Raw genomic sequence first — 15,915 nt, 5'->3', positions numbered from 1 at the left:
GACCAGTTGTTATTAAAAAACTATTTGTTGCTATCCAGGCTTAGGTGAATTGTGAACTCGAGCTCTTCTTCAGTAATACTGGGAGTATGGCCCAAAATGACAGACTCATTAGGCTTCCTGGTTCAGTTTGCATTTTTAAAAAAATCTTTTATTTGACAAAAAAAAAATTCCAACAAGTTATTTACAGTAGTTTTTGTTGTGTTTTTTTTTTCTCAGTTCAACAGGAGGGCCCGTTTCTCTCCCTCACGCTTTAGACATATTAACCAAACCCAGACACAGTCCAACTTACCAAACCACAGCTTCCCCCATCACCCCAAGAGATGTATAATAGGGTCCAGCAGCATGACACCCACCCCCCCCATTGCATAGTGCACTGTGGAAGTCATTCTCCCTCTCTCGCCTCCCAACAACCTGTCTTTCTTGGTGGCCCCAGCACTAGAGTTCTGTGATCTTATTTAAACATAATCTAGACTTACAAAAATCAGAGCCAAGCTAGAAAGTGGGTTTAGGAAAGAGACAAGGAATGGATGGGGGGGGGGGGGGGGTGAGAAGGGAAAGTCTGGCTCAAGAAGTAGGAGAAACAGAGGGTCTCTACAAGTCTCTTCCCTACCTGCTCCTCAATGTCTTATTCCACATAAACATCACCCCATCCATCCTATCTATCTAAGGTACAGTGGGTTGAGGAGTGCTCCTTCCCATCTTCTACTGACATTAATATTATTCATACAAAAAGAATACTCAGTCTAAACCTAGGATTAGTGTTTTTCGAGATACATATAAGCTGGTACCTATTGCTATTTAACATAGTAAACCTATGAAATAGCAATATTTTTTTAATCAAAATGGGGGAGGGGAAGAAATCACTAAGACTAATAGTGACCTATTTTTAGAGGTATTCAGAGGGTCAAAGCCCTTGAAGCTAGAATTCAGAGAAAGAAAAGGTGCAACAACTTATCTGTAACCACTCTACCATATAATTTCCAAACTTAACCTCCATTTTCTGCCCAGCCTCCTGTTCCCCCCAGTCCTACTGACTTGGATTAGCAAGAACTGCATTGGGGTGTGTGAGAAAAGCTGATCAAATTGGATTCAAAAGAAAGTATTTGGGAGTAGTAATCAGACTAACCACTAGATGGCCCAAGCTTTTTTGCCTTTTTGGGGGGTGGGGGTGGGGGTGAATGCTGCTGATGGTGAAGGCAGGAAACACATTCCACTTTAGTCCAAGTTTCTAGAACAATAACTACCTTAAAAGCCAGGGTATGAAAGTTTTTTTTTTTAATTAAATTTTTAAAAATCTTTAGAATTCCTTTATTCCCTTCTCACCAAGAAGTAATGCTAAATAATGGATTTGGCAGTTCCACAGCCCCATGTCATTTGGATTATTCTAGCTGCCTGCTTTCTGTCTGCTAGGTATCCAAAGCAAAGACTTGGAGCAAAAAACAAAAAGAACACTTACTAAGGTATTTTCTTTGAAACTAAAAATCATTTTGGAATTCTTTTTTCTGAATCTGGTCACTGAACCAACAGTCTTTTCTCTTCTTTCTTTGTACCTCTGTGGTCTTGCCAGTTCACTATACTTTATTTAGTCTGTAGAGATGAAAAATGGGCTAGGGTATAAGATAAGCCCAGACCCCATACATGGCTGTTTGGTGGAAAGGAATTAGGGAGACACTAGGCAGGAGCAGTGAGTACAGTGCCCAAGGGCAGAAAATGTGACAATGTGGGAATTCTTGGAGATAGGAGTATACTGTTCCCAGAAGCTGAAGGACAGGAAATGAACTGACCAGTGATTCAGATTTCTTGGTCCAACTTCTCCTAGCCTGCAGATGACCCCAGTGTTGGGCGTGGAGCAGATGAGAGACAAGAGGAGGTCTGGTGGGCACAGTATGATACACCCAAATGTTCCTGTGGGAGAACCTATCTGGGCAAAGAGGGCAATCCCATAGGTGGCAGAGACCCTGAAGGTAAAAGGAAAGACCCCAAACAACACAATGAACAACAGGAAAAACACAAGAAGAGGACCAACTGTCTCCCTACAGAGTCCTGAAAGCCCTTCCAAGAAGGACTACTTAGGATTGGTGGCTACCAATGGGAGATCTGTATGCCATGAAGAGGGCAACAGATCCTTTTTCTGTGACTCAAGCTCAGCTGCTTTCTGTAGGGCCACCTCCACCAGCAGTTGGAAGCTGCTAAAGTCCTCTCCATAGTGCTCAGGGGGCGTCGGGGGTGGGGTGTTAAATAGTCCACTGGTTGGGCTTCCAGCCTGCGCCCTGGCCAGCAGGGTGAGTGTGCTACCAGGGCCCGGGATGGGCTGTGGCTCCCCACTAATTAAAGAAGGGGGTGATGGACTCTCATTCTCAGCCGCAGGACCAGGGAGGTGAGCGCCCACTGGGGGTGCAGAGGAACAGAGTGCAGAGGGGCACACAGATACTGACAGCACTTTGGAGGGGGCTGGAGTGGACCCTGGTGCCATCAGGCTAGGACTTGAACCTCGTGGCACAGCCACATCAGAGGCTTTGCCACCTCGGCGGGAAATGGTGTAACGGTTGGGATCCTTGCCATCCTTCCTCAGCATATCTGGGAGAAGCCTCCGACGTGCATTGATAAACCAGTTGCAAATCTGAAATGACAGAAAGAAGATTATAACTCAATCATCTAAGTTTCAACGAGGGGGTAAAGTAGAGTTTGGAATACAGGAAGTAAAGACAGGTATCTTTTTTTTTTCCACAGTATCTACAATTTTAAAAAGGGTTTTATGTATGAAAATCAATCAACAATTATTCATTAAGGTTCTGTGTGCCAGGCAATGAATTAGGTACTGGCCAAACAAAAATATAACAGTCCTTGGTCCTTTCAAAACACCCACACTAACTGATTCCACTTGATATTCATACTAACTCCATGAAATAGAGGCAGCTAGGTGCTATTGTGGATAGAGCACTTGACCTATTGGGTGGTAAGGAAGATCACAGTTCAAATCCAGATTCTAACACTTGTCACCTTAAGCAAGTCACTAAACTACTCTCTGACTCCTCAGTTTTTTCATCTGTAAAAAATGGGAATAATAACAACACCTACCTCTTGGGATGGTAGTGAGAATAAAATGAGATAACATTGGGAAAGAGCTTTGCAAATGTTAAAAAACTCTCTATAAATGCTAACTATTATCATCATCATCATCATCATCATCATCATCATCCCCATTTTATAAATGTAGAAATTAGGTCTCAAATGACCCATCTAGTGATAAAATTGGTATTCCAAAATTTCCCTCCACTGCACCAGAACTAAGGTTAGGTGGCAGTCTTCTTCAGGATATTCAATTTCTCTAGGCCTCAATTTCTCCATTTATAATATGAAATAGCTAAATTTCAGTGATCTCCAAAAAAGTCTAAACTAGCCCCATGATCCTATTCCTTCCAAATTCAACAATCCACCATATTAAGATTTGAAAAACTTAAAACTGCTAGAGTAAAAAACAAAAACAAAACCTTAACTGGAAAAAGGTTTTAGTGCCTCTACTCAGAATCCCTTTCCCACTCTTCTACAACTGTTACTTGTTCCTTTTTAAAAAGCTCTTGGGGGCAGCTGGATGGCTCAATGGATTGAGAGTCAGGTCCAGAGACAGGAGGTATCCTGGGTTCAAATTTGACCTCAGACACTTCCCAGCTGTGTGAACCTGGGCAAGTCACTTGACTCCCATTGCCTAGCCCTTACCACTCTTCTGCCTTGGAGCCAATACACAGTATTGACTCCAAGATGGAAGGTAAGGGTTTAAAAAAAATAAAATAAAAGGGATGGGGAAGAAGCTGAGTAGCTCAGTGGATTGAGAGCCAGGCCTAGAGACAGGAGGTCCTGGGTTCAGGGTTCAGGATTTATTTAAAAAGTTCTTACTTTCTGTGTCCTGTTTCCTAAACATCAGTTCCAAGGTAGAAAAGCAGTAAGGGCTAGGCAGTTGGAGTTAAGTGACTTGCCCAAGGTCACATACTTGGGAAGTATCTGAGGCCAGGCCTCCCCTCTCCAGGCCTGGCTCTTTATCTTGAGGCCCAGTTCATGTGCCTCTTTTGCCAACTACCCCAACTCCTTTACTTGACTCTGATCTTCTGAGTTTAAGTGTGCGCACCTGGCCTTTGGGCAAGAGGAGCCATCGAATGCACTTGGGGACAACCAAAGGGTGCACAAAACCACCTCTTCCACAGGCATTTCCTAACCAGTGGTCTTCCAGTCTCCGTATGAAGACTTCTAGCAATGGGGACTTGGCTACCTCTTACAGCAACCCATTCCCAGCCCAGCTCTAAATGCTAGAAAATTTTCCTTGAAATGACCTAGAAAAGCTACTTTCCTGTAACTTCTACCCATTGTGAACCTAGTTCTTATCTAGAAGGACAAGCAAAACAAACCAAATCAAAAAAGCATTTATTACTAAGAACTTGCTGGGTGCCAGTAACTGTTAGTGGCTGGAAAGGCAACCCAAAGGGGGATGGGGGTGGGAGGGTTCCAGACACTCTTAAGCTGCTTACATTCCACATATATAGCACATTACATATAAAATATTTATGGTCATTTCTGGAGCAGCTGTGGGGTGGGAGTCTTCCTAAAACTCAGAGGTTCATAACTTTTTTTTCTTTTGGGTATCATGAACCCCTCCTCTTTGGCAGTCTGGTGAAGCCTATGAGCTTTCTCAGAAAAATAAAAATGTTTTTAAATGTAGAAAATTAAATACAAAAGACTACAAAGGAATCCAATTATTTTGAAATGCAGTGATCAAAATATATTTTTAAAAAGTTCATGGGCCCAGGCCATGCTAAAGATGTGATAGAAGAGCTGCCCCTTTGAAGGAAGCTGGAGGATTCTTTAAAAGGAGGTAATTAGGAAAGAGTGCATTCCCAGCAGAGGGGATAGCCAGCCTCAGCACAAATCAGTCTAATTTTCTTTTTCCTTCACATATGCTTTCAAGTATTAAAGATAATGACCACGTTCGCCTCACACTTTTCTCCAGACTAAAGGTCTCCAGGCTTCCTAGCACCATCAGCAGATGTTTTTGGAGCTCGCCCCTTTTATATACTTCACTGGCAATTTCCAAAAGACCAACCAATTTCGAGAAATTAATTGATTCATTTTCTTAACAAAAAAGCTGTCCTGTGTCACCCCAAAGGGGACTAGAAAAAAGAACTACACCTTCCCCCTCCAAAACTCCTTTTATGCCATGGATAGCCAATTTCTTTTCTGAGGACCTTGAAGTTTAAAAAAAAAGAGACAAGAGATCCCGAAGAGCAAACGGGTCCATGTTTAACAGTGGCAAAGCTGCTGTCAGAAGCTGTGCATAACACTCTCCTGATGTCCATTTTACAGAGGAGATGGCATAAAAGCACGGTTTCATGTTACAGCCCCTCCACCCTAGGGTCATGGCCAGGTCTGAGGCCCCCAGGTTTACCCTCCTTTGGCTCCTGATTAAAAAACAAACAAATTGTCCTGGACCCTGACTGCTCCCTCCCTCACCTTATCCACTGACCTACAAGAATCCTGAGCTGGGCCTTCCTCCTAGGGTCTAGGATTAGTCATTCATCTCTTCATCCAATTTCATCAGATTCCAATCTTATTCCTGGATAGTTGTCTATTCTCTTTCCTTCCTCTTACACTGACTATTCGATTAATTTTCCTAAAACACACAGTCCAACCACACCCCACTCCCCGGGGTAAGAACTTTCTCTGAGTCCCTAATGCCTGCTGAATCTCTTCAACAAACATTCCTGAGGCCTAATAGAGTAATCTGTGTTGGGGAAGAATGAATAAGCCAAAGTTCCTTTCTTCAAAAAACTGACATTCTAGCATAGAAATTAAATACAAATTTATTAAGTACCTATTTAATGTATTTTGTATGATCACACACATATATATAACCTAAATGAAATTGCCTACCATCTCAGGAGGGAGAAAAGAGGGAGAATATAGAACTCAAAATTTTAGAAAACTAATGTGAAAATTTGTTTTTACATATAAGTCAGAAAAAATTATGGGAAAAAAAGGATCAACTTAAGATATGTCTGACAATGAGCAAGAATGAAAAAAAAAATCCCTATATGTAGGGATTATAGATGGGGGAAAAAGCAGTTTTATAGGTGGCAGCTATAGTTCAGTGGATAAAATTATGCGTTTTGTTTTAAATCTTTTAAAAGGTTTCCTTTTAATTTTTCCCAACCAATAAGGGGGAAGTGTAGGGGGAGAGCGAGACATTCAAAAGACATTAAGACATTCAAAGTTATGTGTCTTTATGATATTGTTATTGTATAAATTGTTCTCCTGGACTAGATTTGGTCACTTCACTGCACTGACTCATTTCTATCTTCCCAAGGGCTTTTCTGAAACCATCCTTATGGTTATTTTTAATGGTGCAGTGATATCCCAAAAACCATCATTTGTTCAGCCTCTTCCTCAATTGATGGTCATCCTATTTCCCTTCCATTTCTTTGGCCATAACAGAGGATAACTAGAATTATTTGTGCCTTTTTGCCTTTCTTGGATCTTTTGGGGAATAGGGGTAGCAGTCATATCACTGGCTTTTTAAAAGCATAATTCCAAATGATTTTCCAGGACATCCAGACCATCTACAGCTCCAACAGGGTGTTAAGCTTTCAATTGGCCCCTCCAAAGGTCACTTCACCTTTTTTTCACCTGTTGTCTTTGCCAATCAGATGGGGGTGAAGTGTAATCTCAGTTATTTTCATTTCTCTCAATGATTTGGAAACATTTTTTCATATACTTGTTGACAGCTTAGATTTCTTGCTTAGAAAACTGCCTACTCACATGCTTTGACCTTTTATTTTTTGGGAATAAGAGTTTTAATAAGTTTTAGATGAAGTTTTGAGAAAAGGAGGATGCTCATATTAATTGGCCTTATATTTTCTCAGTAACATTGGAGAGCCAAGAAAACAGGAAAATGTAAGAGGCTTAAGGAGGGAAGAGAAAACTTGTAATAACTTTTGTAAAATACGAGATAGGGACTCAATTAGGAAGGAATAAAAACATTGTCTTGCTACAATCAAAGGCCAGTTAAAAGGATGGCATAAACTTATTTACCCAATTACCATGGCAATGTGACTTACTCCAGATCTGTTCAGTATCCTCTAAGTAGGACCAGAGGAGGTTTATGGCAGGAATAATCTAAGGACAAAGTTTAGCAAGAGATGATCAGCAAAAGGACAGCAGGAAGAGAGATTTGAGAAGAGCTAGGTAGCAGAGTTCAGATAGCCAACTCTAGGGGGACCAAATGCGAAAGAGAGAAGGAAATTGAAGTCAGAATGGGGATAATGGTCTAAAATATACTGGGGGGGGGGGGGGAGGTCTTGATGAAGGCAAAAAAACAGGGTTAGGAGGCATGAGGGATAAGGGAGAGGTGCAATGATAGAAGGTTATGGCAAACCAGCCTGTGGGGTTCTGCAACTTTCTTTTTGTAGACTTTAAGCTAAGAATGGTTTTTACTTTTTTTCTTCTTAAAATGTGAAACCCAATCATTCTTTACTTGCTAGCTTATAAAAACAGGCAATGAGATTTAGCTTGTGGGTCATCATTTGCTGACCCCTGAAACAGAAGAAAGTCAAGAGTATCTAAATAAGGAAGGAAGTGGAACTCTTGTCTGCGGTGATGGTGAGATATAGTGTGACCATCCTTATGTATGTGATAGAGGTAGAAATGAAAGGAATTGGAGGAGGGTGAGGCATTAGACAATCAGGGAATCCCATGAATTGAATGCCAAGTCCAGGAACACCAGGGGAAGAGCTGAAACCATGAGTCAGGTCCTCAGGTTCCTCGAGAAGACCCCAATGGCCAGTCAATATAGAAATCACCATGTGGACTGGGTATATAAGCAAATTCAGCATGGAAGTTTTCAGAGTTCCAGAATTATGGAAAGTAATAATTTCAAAATTAATGGAGCAGTTCAAAAGTAGACTGGAGTGAGCTACCTGTCAATGGAGGTCTTCAAGTTGAGGATGAACTGACCACTTCTTATAAAAGTTGTGGTATGAGCTCCCCTACTAATAGCAATAGCTCCCCACTACTAGAAGTCTTTGCAATTTGACAAGACACCTTCCTAGACTTACATGAACTGAAGCAAAATAAAATTTGAAGCAGTCAGGAAAACAGTATTTACAATGACAATTCTATGAAAAGAACAACCACCTTCTGTTCTGCTCAGGGGCCAAAGGTATACAAAACTGCATAAAACCATCAGATTTTGCAGATGTAGTTTTTACTGCTTCCCCCACAACTTCTTCCTTTAAAAAAAAAAATTCCTTTTTATAAGGGATGGTTTCATGGGAGAGAGGCGCAGAAGGAAATATAGGTGACATCGAAACAATTTATTATCAATAATAAACCCATTTTGAAAAATCCTCAAAACTCTTCACTGTAAATCTTTGAGTCAAAGATTATGATAATCATTTAAAAAATAAAGGAACTAGTGATTTATCCAAAGTCCCGTAGCTAGAAAATATTAGGATTTGATTTCTGCATTCCTTCTGCCATACCATACCACAGTCTGTTAGACTAAGCAAGGGACTACAATCACTTCTATAACCTCAGAACAATGATGAGACTACATAGCAAAATTTGGGGGATGCAGATAAAGTAGTCCTCAGAAAAACCCTGTTTTATGAACATAAATCAATAAACTAGAACAGGACTAATGAATGGAGTATATGATTTTAAAAATTAGATCAACAAATAAGCCCAAAGTACTCCCTAAGGAGGAAACCTTGAAAATCAGGGGAGAAATGGATGAGTTGGAAACAAAAAAGCCTACAGAAATGATAAGCAAAACTAAAAGCTATTTTTTGAAAAGACTAATAAAAGTGATAAACTCTTTGCCAAACTGATTAAGAAGAGGAGAATATCAAATTACTAAAATTAAAAATGAACAAGATGAATCCTCCCTGCAAAGCCTAGCACAGAATTATGGCTTTGTTGAATTTAGCTGTAGGAATGTTTTTGCTTCTTGGGCTTCAAGGTTAAACAAAAACTCAAGCTTATATAAGAATTCAAGAAGCAAAAAAGAAGCAAATATTCATCATAAAAGGCCAACTGTGGTGTCTGCCAGTTTTCACTGACAAGCAGGATATACCATGTACCCAGTTCTACTTCAATCACAGAAACCATCTGATAAACAGAGGAAACTTGAGGTAGAAGTTGTCCTCCAGGACATAAAAGAGTCCAAGGAATAACCGATGTCAGAATTTGTTTTGCCTGACTGTGCAGTTTTGTTACGAGGGTTTTTTAAATGTACTTTTTCTGGAATTGAGAAGGTGCAAGGAAGGGAGAAGGGGTTCCTCTTCACCAGAAAAAGAGAACAAGTGGAATCACAGATGACTAGGCCAGCTTTAAAAGTTACATACTGAATTCCATTATATACTTAAAAAAAAAAAATTAAAACCCTTCATATCAATTCTAAGAAAGAATGGCAATGATTGGCAAATTAGGGTTAAGTGACTCGCCCAGGTCACAAAGCTAGGAAGTGGCTGAGGTCAAATTTGAACTCAGGTCCTGACTTCAGGTTGGGCACTCTATCCATTGTGCTACCTAGCTGCCCCCCCCCCCATTTTATATTTTTTAAAGGGTCAGCAGACCTAGTTTAAGGTCCTGCTCATTTCTTCAGGCTATCCTTAATCCTTTGGGGCTGAAAAATGCCCTCTCTATCAGGCTAGAGAGTTATAGAATAGGTGGGCTTTTCCTAGAGCTGTGTGACTCTGGGCAAGTCACTTGACCTCCATTGCTTAGCCCTTATAGCCCTTCTGCCTTGAAACCAATACACAGTATTGATTCTAAGACAGAAGATAAGGGTTTAAAAACAATTAGACAGAACTTAATGGATCATCTAATCCAACCTCAATATTCTACAGATCAAGAAACTGAAGCCCAGAGGGAATGGGACTCAGAGAATTAAGGACAGAGCCAAGACTTAAAGCTTATTAATTCTCCTAATTCTAGAAAAACACTTAAGAGAATTTGTGACCAAAAGGTGTGGACTATAGGATTTAGAGCTAGATGCCAAAGAATAAAATGTACAAATAAACTTCTCAAAAGGTATAAATTAACTTGTGGATAACCATGTACTATCATTTTTAAAGGTGCCCCAAATTGGTAAAGTTGACAATTACAAGGGTCAATACTTTGCCTAGAATGAACTCTCCTGCAATTCCATACACAATGACCAGAAGGAATTAGGCAGGCAAGAATATGATGACTTGATTACATTCTTAAAAAGCAAGCTCTGGAACAGATTCGCAGTTTCACATAAAACTGTCTCATTCTGTTCTGGAATATATATGGAAATACCTATTTTATTTCATGTTTGATAAGTTCAAAATAGAAGAAAATACACACCCTTGTTTCCTCCAAAACTCTGTTCAAATATCTTCTTTATGAAGAATTTCCTAATTCCTTCCACCCCTTACCAAAACAATCTTTTACTTTTATCTATGGATGTCTTCTCCAAAAGAATACGCCTTTTGAGGTAGGAACAGTTTCATTTTTATCTTGGTCTCCCCAGAGCCCAGCACAATGCCTAACAGAGTAGACTAACTAATAAATATTTGTTGATTGTTAATTGATTGATCCAGTGAAAACACTACTAAGCATATACTCTAAGGAAGTTAAAGACAGTAGAAAATAGGGGAAAAAAACCCAAATAAATAATTAAAATATATATTATATAGAAAGAATATAATATATACAAATATATGTATATTTAAAACAATATTTATAGCAGCACTTCTTACAGGGGCAAGGAAATGGGTTCCTACCCAAAAAGACATTAAATAGGGCCTACCCTTTAACTCAGGGATATCACTGGATAATGCACAAGAGATGGTCCAACAAAGGGAAAGGCCATATGTACAAAATTATCTCAAGCAGAACTTTTGGGTAGCAAAAAGCTGGAAAATTTATGCCCATCAATTTGGAACATTTGTGTACCATAACAAATGGAGGAAAGATGAATTCAGAGGACCATGGGAACATTCAGAGGAACATGGAAACGGTAAAATGAGCAGACCTAGAGCACTTAGTGACTAAACAATGTAAAGAAAAACAACTTTGGAACACTTAAGTACTCTGATCAAAGTAGTGACCAACTAGGAATGACAAAGCATGCTACTCAACAACCGAAGGAAAATATATACAATGGAGAACAAGATCTCCATTTTCAGACATTACACCATATGTGGATTTTGTTTTGCTTGATAGGGTTCTTTTTAACAGGGGGGAAGTTTGGGGGCTTTATTTTTGTTTTTAACTCAGGAGTAGTTTTATGGGGAAGAGGGTAAATGAGGTAATTAAATTTGTTGTTTTTTAAATAGAAGAAAAAAATTTAATAGAAGAAAACAAGTTCATAGGGGTACAAATATGAACAGAACAGCTTTAAGACATAATGAATGTTATATATTTTGTGTTAAAAAAAAAAGTGGCCAGCTGTTCCTAGTAGATTTGTTGTTTCCCTCTCTGTCCTTTAAAAAAAATACAGAAATGCTTAGATTAACTGATTTTTGTTATTAAAAATGATCTTAAGTGGATGCTTGGTGATGGGGAATGGCTAAATGAACTATGATATATGGATATATTGGGACATTTATTACCATGCCTGTCAATATAAGAAAAATGATACATCAACTTAGATTTATTTACCTATCATACAAAATAATTAAGGGTTTATTTTAGAACTGGACAAAATAACAATATTTTATCTGGAAAAACAAGAGGTCAAGAATCTCAAGGAAATTAATTAAAAAAAAAAAGGAACAGGAAGGAAGCAGCTAACTACCAGATCTCATGCTATACTAATAAGTTATCATCAGAATCATTTGGTTTTAATTTTTAAAAATAGAGAAGTTGAACAATGGAAGACTACTAAGCAAGATTCCAATGCAAGTGAACATGACAATCTAATATTCAATAAACTCAAGGCCATTAACTACTGAATTAAAGGACTTCCTAGTCTATATAAGCTGCTGGGAAATACTCTGGCAGAAATTAGGTTTAGGCCATCATGTTACAACAAATCCTACAATAAACAACATAAAAGAGAATAGTAAGAGGGTACCTTATACAAAATTTAAGAGATAATTAACTAAACACAGGATAGAAGTGATTTAAAGATAAAATGGACAACTGAAAAGTTTTTAAATGAACAAAATCAATGCTGCTAGAATTAGAAGTATTCACTTGAGAAGAAATCTTTACAACAAATACCTCTAATAAAGGTCTAATATTCAAGACATAGAGATTAATAACAATATATATATATATACAATATCTCCAAGAACGAAGAGACATTTCTTGATAGCCACTTAGAAAAGATATAAATGGGTTGTTTTCCAAAGAAATTTGAGTTATCAAATACTAATAATGAGAAATGTGGATTCAAACAATTCTGAAATTCCATAAAATGCTCATTAGGTTGACAAAAGATGACAAATGATGAAGGAGCTGTGAAGAAAGAAAAAGGCAGCAAGGTAGCTCAGTGGATAAAGAGCTAGGCCTAGAGAAGGGAGGTACTAGGAAGTGTCTGGCCTCAGACACTGCCTAACTGTGTGATCCTGAGCAAATCACATAACCCCAATTGCCTAGCCCTTACCATTCTTTTGCCAAGGAACCAATATTTAGGATGGTTGTGAAGACAAAAGAGTTTAAAAAAAAAAGAAAAATAGGGACACTAATGCACTGTTAGTGGGGCTCTAAATTAACCCAACAGTTCTGGAAAATTATTTGGAATTGTACTCTTTAGAAGTAACTAAATTATAGACAGACATTTTGACTCACCAACATCAATTACTCCTAGGCATAAACCAAATCCTAAGAAGGTCAGATAGACAGTAGGGTTCCATATATTAAAAAATAAGTATTTGTTGTGGGGGCTGGGGATTTGATCAGGACATCTTTGATCACATGATTTCCCCCCCTTTCTCTCCTGTTTTGAAAATTATAAAAAGGTCAGATAAAAGATGCAAAGGATTAAGGTTGTTGCCCCTTTAAGAGGTAGAAGAAGTGCTAATACATAGGAGAGAAGGGCAATTTCCCATTGGCAGGTCTATATTATATAAAAAAGGCAAACAAGTCAACTTTGCAGAGGCTGTTATACCCAAGAAATAATTTCAGTGTAATCCTGTGTAGTATGGCAAAAGTGGGCTATGGCCTAAGAATCTGTGCTCTTTTGTTTTTTCCCCTTGAGAGAGGCCAGAGGGGATTTTCTTTCCCATCCTCCTCTGATCATGCATGATGCTCCAAAGAATCGAAAGCAAGTCAGTAGGAGTCTTCAAGGAATGTGACCCAGGGCAGTAGAGGAGAACCAATGGCATGAAGATAGACTTAGTCCTGCCTTTTGGGAATTGAGCTGCAGAAATGAGAATGAAAAAAGGCACTGCTAGAGGTATGAATTGCCTTGGCTGTGCTTCCTCTATCAGTGCCTCTCTACCTCTAGTCTGGGTATGCGCCCATTCTGCCTACTGACTGCTGGTTTACACCAGCGAGGTGTTCTGAAGCCACCCTTGTCACTCTGGCATCTTAGTAAATGCCTTTGCTTTGAGCTGATTGTGTTACTGGCTAATGAAGGTCAGTATAAAAGTAGCCCCACTTTAGGATCCTGGATCCACAGAAACCTTGAGCCTGAGGTTGTAGTTATCTCCTAGGGACCCAACCTGCAAGTTGGGGGGTGTCCCACAGATAGTGTTACATATAATTGAGAACAGCACCAAGTTGGAAATAGTCAATGCCTCATCAGATGAGAAATAGTTAAATTATGACAAAGATGTACTGAAATAGTATATTGAAAAATAATCAATATGAAGCATTCTGTGAAACTTGAAGACTCATGTCATATATAAAATAAAGCAGAACAATTTACACTATAGTTCTAATCTTAAAGCAAATACACACACTGAAAGACTTCAAAAATCTAATCAATGCAGTGATCTATCATGAGTACAAAGTAATGCTGGCTAAAGCATGCTTCACTTGGAAGAGCTGGCAGATCCTGGGTGTAGAATAAGCCATTTCAGATGTCAAGGTTCAAAGGTCCTCAGGGTGTACCATCACTGAAGGGAAGGAAGGAAAAGAGGAAGGGCAATGTGATGGGTTTGTTCTGCCTGACTGCAAAAGCTCTCTATGGGGATTAGGGGGCAGTCCTTGGAAAGAGACAATGAGATTGAAAGGGAAAAAAATCCACCTTGGTTATAATCCTGTTTCTGTCACCATAATTCTGAACAAATCCCTTCCTTCCTAGGCCTCTGGGAAAGGCAACACGGTATAGCGGAAAAAGATCTGGGGGTCAAAGGACCATGGTTTGAATCCTGGCTTTGTGTGGTCTTTGAGAAAATCACTTCATCTCTGGACCTCAGTTTCCTTTTATGGCAAATAGGAGGTTTGGATTTGATGCTCTTGGATTTTCCTTCCAGATTCATAATATTTGATCCAATATCTAATCTAAAAAGATCTAATCTAATCCTAAAAACCTTCTGCTTCCCCACCCCAGATCTCAAATTCCAACAGAGTCCATATTTCCTTCACACCTGTCATCTTCACCTCAAAAATATCACTGTGGTATTCCTTAGACCAAGGCAAATAACTTGGGTATCTTATTCATTTTTTTAAAAAATGTGTGTGTGTGTGTGTGTGTGTGTGTGTGTGTACACACTTCTATTCACTCAAATTTGTACATAATCTGGGTCCAAGTTACCATTCACGTTATTCCTTTCCCAGTCACGTACTCTTACATCAAGAGTTCAAACAGACCAACTCCTGTTTTTTAACTGCATTCCCACTCTTAGTCCTCCATGCCAAAAATGGACATTTTCCCAGCTCTACTTTGCCCATCCTTACTTGAAACCCTTTCTTTCTTGACCCAACTCAGATGCTACCTCAAAACAAAGTCTTCCTTGAAGAAGTGCCCTAGGCACGTGTTCTCCATAGGAAAATCCCTGACCCCAGAGGTTTGAATCCTAGCGAGGTCCCTAAGCTCTATGGTTCTCAGTTTCTTCAACTGTAAAATAACAATGTAAATGGAAAACCAAAAAGATTAAAAAGGAAGTTGGAAAAAACAACTAAGGAGGGGCAGTTAAGTGGCTCAGTGGATGGAGAATCAGGTTTGGAGTCAGGAGGTCCTAGTTCAAATCTGGCCTCAGACACTTTCTGGCTGTGTGAACTTAACTCCAATTGCCTAGCTTGACTGTTCTTCACCTATATGGATTTTAAGACAAAAGATACGGATTAAAAAAAAAATTGAGGATCTGAAGAAGAGATAACATCCTGTTCTTCCTCCCAGAACAGTATTTTAATACATCAGCAAGGTTATTCTATTGGTCTTTTACTTATTTTTCTTTGTACCAGGGGAGGCTAAAGTTCTGGTGGAATGGGAAATTACATAAAAAAAGAAATAAGGGAATTGTTTAAATTAGTGGCGTCACAATTTACTCAAGGATTCCTTCCCATGGCATAATGACTTAGAAAAATCACATATTGGGTTTTGCTTTGTTTTTAAAGGAATTTTATTTAAAAGAAAAAAAAATAACATTATTTATGTTTCATCTTGTATTTATTTTGTCAAACAAAATTTGTCAAAATTTCTCAATTACATTTTAATCTGGTTGGACTACTGGTACATTTGACTCCACTAGTTCCACCTTGGTGCTTAAGAGCCTCATATTTTTTCTGGTGGGCATTTGGGACCCTGGGGACTCTCCTTTGCATCAGTGTTAGGGGTGTACTTCTTTTTCCTCTTCCTCATTTTAAATTCTTTGAGATCAGTGGCTTTTATAACTACCTTCAACAAATCCACAGCACTGAGCATGGGACTCTGGTATCCACTCTGGGAGCTTAATAAATACTGGCTATAACAAAACTCATGGTATATAAACAGGCAAATGAGGAGAA

General features: G+C 39.0%; 1 protein-coding gene across 4 annotated transcripts in view; it reads right to left on the bottom strand.

Annotated features, from left to right (window-relative positions):
- Positions 1–121: 121 nt before the first annotated feature.
- TGIF2 (TGFB induced factor homeobox 2) overlaps positions 122–15,915 on the bottom strand; it is a 30,801-nt gene continuing 15,007 nt past the window's right edge. For all 4 annotated transcript variants that reach the window (XM_007474289.3, XM_007474286.3, XM_007474288.3 and 1 more), the window contains exon 3: positions 122–2,620. In XM_007474289.3, the coding sequence (XP_007474351.1) occupies positions 2,066–2,620 (555 nt within the window). In that variant the 3' untranslated portion in view covers positions 122–2,065. The remainder of the gene's footprint in view (positions 2,621–15,915) is intronic.

This window comes from Monodelphis domestica, chromosome 1 (assembly GCF_027887165.1).
Source record: "Monodelphis domestica isolate mMonDom1 chromosome 1, mMonDom1.pri, whole genome shotgun sequence".
NCBI classification, from domain to species: domain Eukaryota; kingdom Metazoa; phylum Chordata; class Mammalia; order Didelphimorphia; family Didelphidae; genus Monodelphis; species Monodelphis domestica.
This window is presented reverse-complemented; position numbering and strand designations above follow the sequence as displayed.